Genomic DNA, 6,427 nt, shown 5'->3' on the forward strand with positions numbered 1-6,427 from the left:
ACGGTTGAGAACGCGACAAATGACGATGCATGGACGTAATTGTTTGCAGGCTAATGAGGGAATGTTCCTCAATTTTTATTTTATTTTTGAGAAAAGGAAATGTTCCTCAACTAGTTGCTCCCGTTAGTTGCTCTCAAAAAATTACCATGAGTTTATGCTTTCTATGGACCAAAACTTTTAGCACAAACCCAAATTTAGGTCCCAGCAACATCTTTCGGCCTGCGCCTACTCACGGGCTTCATCCGCTGCGCTCCGACGTAGTCTGGACGGCCCAACGTGAACGCACGCACAAAGCCCCCGAAGCTTCGGCGAGAACGATGGACGGCTGCGGCGGCGATGGCCGCTGGCCTCGCGCCGTCTTTATGGCCTTCGGCACCCACGGCGACGTCTTCCCAATCGCTGTATGCCCCTCCTCTCTCTCTCTCTGTGTGTGGTGCGTGTATTCGGACTCGGGCGTATAAGACAACCCTCTTTGCCGCTGACATCAAGTGAAAGAGGGGAGCGATGAAATTCCACCTGATTCTAGAGCATCTAGCACATATTGTTGTTGCACTCGATGCACCTATTACTGAGAAGTTGAGACACATCAATCTATCAGATCGATTTAGTTTTCTGCTTCTCTAGATGGAAAACGATATAGCTTTGGTACAGTACTACATTTATATAATGCTAAATGTTGAGTAATATAAAGATGGATACTAAAGGAATATGACAATTTTAACCTTCTCAGAGCACTATACTATGAATTTCACTACCCCTTTTCTTCTTTTTAGGCCCTTGCTGCAGCGTTTGCTAATGACCAACAGCAGTATACTGTGGTGTTCATCACTCATTCAGCACACCAGGTCTGGATCTTGTGAAATCAGAACAGTTGAACTGTGGCTAAACAAGTTCATACTTGACCTCATGTGTTAAATTTGATGCAGAGTTTATCCACACATCTAGCAGCCAGTAAAGTTAGGTACATGTCTCTAGCAAGCCCACCTGCCCTTGCTGCCGAACAACTTGATAATACTTCATGTAAGTGCTATAAATTTATGTGCTCCGTTATCAAATAGTATAAATTTTCTACCGTAGGTTTATTTCCAATGTGATTTATCATGGAAATCTCTTCCTTAGATGATTCTGTTCAATCGGATGCTGATCCTGAGTCATTTTCACGGCGGAAAGAGATCATTCAGACGGAGCACAGGAAAGACTGTTTAGCTTCTGTCGAAGAAGTGTTTGGAAATGATCCAAGCATTCATAGTGACTTCATTGTGATCAATTTCTTTGCTCTGGTGAGGACCTCACTAACAGCATAATTATCATGTTTGCTAAAAGTTAAGCAGCGGGGCTCCTTGTTCAAGTTTTAGCTACAACTCGTGCAATTTAATGCTCTGATAGTGATTTGCACTGGAATAATACAGTTCCTGATGTACAATTGATGTTGAAACTAAAGAATTTTGGCAAGCATCATTCACTAGAACAGATCCTTGAGAATATCAGTCAGCCAGTTCTATGTAGGAACTAATGCAGCTATGAAATGCACCGTGTGATCATAATATGGGTTCATCTCATGGTTTAGGAAGGTTGGCATCTTGCAGAATTGTTTCAAGTTAAGTGCATCATTGCTGCTCCTTATTTTGTTCCATATAGGTAATTTGGCTTATATTGGCTTCAATTTCACATCGAAGCTTTTATCTTATAATGATTTTATGAGGGATTGCACACTCATTTTGGTGTCTTCTTCTTGACTCCTGTTTGTTTACGTGCTTTCATTTCTTTGTGCAGTGCTCCTTCATCATTTGAACGCCAATTTAAGCAAAGTTTTCCTCTTCTGTACAAGTACTTTCAAGAAGCACCCCCCAACACAGTACAAATTTGCTCCTCTAGTCCTGATGATACATAAGCATACATCCTCTTGAAATATTGTTTCGTTGGTTTGGATTTGGTCACTATCTCAACTGCAAATAATATTAAATTTGCAACTCTATTTAACCTCTCTGCTGGGGCACATTATCTTCTTCTCCATGGAGGAGCATGACCGCTTTATCATTTGCTCAAAGCCTAAAATTCAGCACCTTGTGTCATGGAAGATTAAACTGTAGAGCAAACCTGTCACTAGCAGTTCCTGCAGGTTGATCAGTATGTTGACCAGATTCTTACAACTATACTAGCCATCACGTATCCAATCATATGGGACCATGCCAGTTTCTATCATACTAGTTTCCAGCACAGAGATTGTGGGTTCTCGAGTGGTGGTGCTTTGGTATACATGGGTGCTTCTGTCTTTCTTTTGATGACCTTCTGATATATATTTTTTGGTGGAGAACTGACCTGCTGATGTATTGCCTGATTTGCATTTTTCATTGGTGTTTTAATGATGCAAATAATTCCAGGTCTGCTGGACTGACATTACCCATTGGATGTGGGCGCTTTTCATGGAAAGTTGGGGATTGTGGAGAAATGGTTGCCTAAATCTTAGTCCTATCCCTTATACAGTGAGTGAATGTGTTCAATGATGTTTCTTTTGTTTATATATCTGAAACGCAAACCTGTTCAGCTCATAAGCCAATGTGATTAACTGATTACCACAGGGACATTACTGAGGTCAGCTTTTCTTGTAACTACAGGATCCAGTAACAAATCTTCCTTTGTGGCATGCACGTTCAGAGTCGCCATTGTTGCTGTAAGATTTGCCATATATCACCATTTGGAGATTAGTATTGATCCTGTCAATCGTTAATAATGTATATTAAATGACACTTCCATACTTTATGCTCTGAAACTTCGGCTTTTAATAAGGCTTGTGTTGATGTTTTTGTCTAAAAGCTTGTTATCTTCAGCGGGTTATTTGTAAACTTTAAGTCAGCGGGAAGGGATGGTATTCTTTTGTTGTGGGGAAAAGAATAAAAAATAAACTAGTTATTTGTTGGACTAGGAAATATTAGTAATACAAAAAAATGAAGTATTACAACTTCCTTCAATTATAGTTATACTTGATAAATAAATCTAGCAATTTGGTTGCTACTTGAGCAGGTATGGTTTCAGCAAGGAAATTGTTGAGCGCCCAGGTAAATTCTGATTAGTCCTGGATCTCCCGTCAGGTTTTTATACTCTATGGATCATAGAATGAGATTTTTTCATACTAATTTCCATCATATAATGGCAGGATATTGGCCCTTAAGTGCTCATGTTTGTGGCTTTTGGTTTCTTCCTATGGCTTGGCAGTTTTCTTGTGATAAATGCAGGGAGTTATTCTCTGGAGATTTCAATTCTCCATTTGAGGGTATTCTATGTGCAAATCATGCTGGCCTGGAAGACTTCCTCATGGGAAGTTATTCGTCTTTACCTATATTTATAGGCTTAAGTTCCATTGGCAGGTGAGTTTCTTATCATGAAAGTTATTTTTCTATATTATGCAAGGTCATGTCTCCTATCGTTGATATTTTCATATTAGTGTTGTTACAGTTGAATTAAATGATTTCTCTAATGTGTAAGTGATTTCTAACCATTTTGATTCATGCTATCAATCTGCTGCAGCATGGGGTTTCTTAGAAATCCTAAAGCATTTCTAATGGTGATTAAAGCTGTCATAGAGTCAACAGATTACAGATTTATCCTTTTCTCGTCTGGATACCAGCCATTGGATTCAGCCATCAGATCTGTTGCTTCTTTAGTTGTAGAATCAAGTGTAGAGGCACCTGCTCTTAGTAGTGACAGCACTCTCCTTTTCAATAATCGACTCTTTTGCTTCTCTGGGTGAGTTCTAATGTGATTGCGCCCATTCATCTTGGTGAAATAGACAGATATTTTGGTCGGCCGTATGAGTATATGACTTACTATTTCAGATCAATTCCGTATAGCTGGCTTTTCCCTAAATGTGCAGCTGCTATTCATCATGCTGGCAGGTAATAAAGTTCTCAATGTTTCAGTAACCAAGTTTTCGGATAATAAAAGTCTTCCATGAAAGAATTTACTTCGGTTTGTGCTTCACAGCGGATCTACAGCCGCTGCACTATTTGCTGGAACCCCTCAGGTGATTACAACATCTGATGTACTTAGATATGAAGAATATTTTTGTTGTTCTATATGCTGATAGTTAATATGCTTGTAGATGTCTTCCATATCAGTATCGTTGAGACAGGTCATATGAAATAAGGCCATTGTTCCACTTGAGAGTCGTGATTAAGAACGACCATTTGTTAACCCGTGGCTATGCTTTGTATGGAAAAAAGGGACAGATATTTGTTTAACCTTTTGTAGCTCATTGTAATGGCATCTGGTTTTGAAAACAAACGACAGCTTGCCAGGATACCAGCAAAATGTCACCGTCGATATGAATTCTGAAGTGACAATTCACTCTCAGCACAATGAAAATAAGTAATTTTAGTACTTCTTTTGAGGAAATGAATTTGAATTCTTGTCCTTGTAGGCGCTAAAAATTCTTTTGATATAGCTGCAACTGAGATTACTTTTTTGGCATTTATCCTTGTCAATAACAAGATGGACGTAGTCAAACCCCCTGAATAAAAATAACATCCATCTCGTTTTCAGCAAGAATGTATGCAATATTTATGAAGCTGAAGTTTTATGCTTATAACAATATTTGTGTGCGAAAGCTGAAAGTTTTATGTTTATTCAAACAATGTGTTATCTTCTAGAAGTATTGACTGTTATAAAATTATACTGCCAGTTGCTTTTGGATATTACACATTGTACTAAAGAATATTATTATGCAGGTAGCATGCCCTTTCCTACTGGACCAGTTTTACTGGGCAGAGAGACTACACTGGTTAGGGGTGGCGCCTGAGCCCCTCAAAAGACAGCATCTGATCCCAGATATAGATGATGTCACGGGCGTTAACAAAGCCGCAGATGTGCTACTTGGAGCTATCAGATCAGCATTATCACCGGAAATTAAAGCTCAAGCAACTGTAATTGCTCAGAGACTTGCTTCCGAGGTGTGTTTTCTCTACAATGGTTGTATCTAATATTTGGGCGTTTATTTTGTTTTAGAAAAGGCCGAGAGTAAGCAGTTTCTCCCATTGATACCATTCCAGGATGGGATTGGGGAGGCCCTCAGGATCTTGAAGGAGAAAGTTTTGCCTTAGAATAAAATTTGAGCAGTAAGAACAGGAAGATGTACCGACGACTAAAAACCATGTAAAAATAGTTTTACCAAGCTTAGATTTTGTATGTGCCCCCATTGATTTATTGCCATTGTCTCAGAGTACTGAAATACTATGTAGTAACAATCATCCTCGTTTTCCTTTTCAGAAATAGAACTTAGACTGCATGTTTTTATTTAACAGGAAACCACACATTTTTTGCAGCGGAACTTGCACTCTTGTCTGATAGCAGCGTAAATGATGCAAATGCATCTTGGATCTTGTGCTCCATGGAGCCCTTATTTATATGTTAGGAAAAAATGAAATAAATTCTGAAGTTTCCAAAATATCTGAACAAATTCCACATGTATATATAGATTTTTTTTAGAACATGTATATATAGATGCATTCTACGTGTCTCTAAAACATTATTATGATATACAAAGCATTGTTTGCTACTATTACAAATCCACATTTTTTATCATTTTTTGTGCAGATCACATGTTAAAGTATCCCGTAATCTCTATCTCTACTATTCCCTCTGTCCGGAATTACTTGTCACACAAATGAATAAAAATGAATGTATCTAGAAATAAAATACATCTAGTCTAATCTAAATACACCATGTCAGGACCCAAGCTCTACAGGTGATGATCAAGCTGTTTCGAACGTAGAAGTTGGCGGGAAGCATCCGAGACCGTCCATCAAGGATCCAACGCGGGACAAGCCATTGTACCGTTTCGCTTTAAGTGGAGACTCGGCAGCCGTGGATCCTTGATCGTGCGGTGATAGTACCCCCGAGCGTCCCTGTCGCTCTTCCGACACGATCACCTTTTCTTTTTCTTCTTTCTCTAGCTTTCCCATCCCTCTCCTCTTTGTAAGGCTATAAAAGCCATGATCCTAGCTCGAGAAGACTGTCTTATCTTTTCTAGGGTTTCCCCCTACTGCGTCGCCAGTGTTCCTGGCCGGACTTTGTAACATAACCTCGGCCTTAGGCCATAATTTAGTGAGTAAAGTGGCTAGCTCGAGCATAAATCCCCTGTTTCTACTCTTCAGTTAAGCAGAGCATGACAATGGTAATCAGAGCCAGTTCTTCCTCGGCATAGTGCTAGATCTGGTAGTTGTGATGCTGGGGGATGAGCAGTGAAAACCCTCCCTCCCTCCCGATCTAGGCGGCGGTGACACCATGGTGGCGGCGATCATTCGGTACATGTTTGGGTCAGGTTAGTGGTTGCAAAAGCTCATTGCTTGCGCAGTAAAATCCCACCACCCTCCCAGATCATGTGTACTCAGGTGGCGCGGCGACGGCGGCGGTGTCGGCGGCGGTAGGACTA

General features: G+C 40.1%; 1 protein-coding gene across 7 annotated transcripts; it reads left to right on the forward strand.

Moving 5' to 3' along the window:
- The first annotated feature begins 252 nt into the window (after nt 1-252).
- On the forward strand, nt 253-6,128 carry LOC123401410 (sterol 3-beta-glucosyltransferase UGT80B1). Of its 7 annotated transcripts, none has more exons than XR_006611090.1 (16): nt 253-401; nt 774-845; nt 927-1,020; nt 1,120-1,280; nt 1,568-1,638; nt 1,774-1,855; nt 2,382-2,483; nt 2,616-2,671; nt 3,022-3,056; nt 3,155-3,365; nt 3,526-3,744; nt 3,834-3,893; nt 3,982-4,021; nt 4,725-4,919; nt 5,007-5,148; nt 5,725-5,811. XR_006611090.1 is itself a non-coding variant. In XM_045095196.1 (15 exons), the coding sequence occupies exons 1-15, from the start codon at nt 318-320 to the stop codon at nt 5,869-5,871; spliced, it is 1,656 nt and encodes a 551-aa protein (XP_044951131.1). In that variant the 5' UTR covers nt 253-317; the 3' UTR covers nt 5,872-6,128. The 7 variants fall into 7 exon arrangements, 5 of the variants coding, with proteins under 5 accessions (XP_044951131.1, XP_044951134.1, XP_044951132.1 ...); XR_006611091.1 differs by lacking the exon at nt 5,725-5,811 and adding an exon at nt 5,319-5,495; XM_045095196.1 differs by lacking the exon at nt 5,007-5,148 and having other exon boundaries at nt 4,725-4,946; nt 5,725-6,128.
- The last annotated feature ends 299 nt before the right edge of the window (nt 6,129-6,427 follow it).

This window comes from Hordeum vulgare, chromosome 6H, assembly GCF_904849725.1.
Source record: "Hordeum vulgare subsp. vulgare chromosome 6H, MorexV3_pseudomolecules_assembly, whole genome shotgun sequence".
NCBI classification, from domain to species: Eukaryota; Viridiplantae; Streptophyta; class Magnoliopsida; order Poales; family Poaceae; genus Hordeum; species Hordeum vulgare.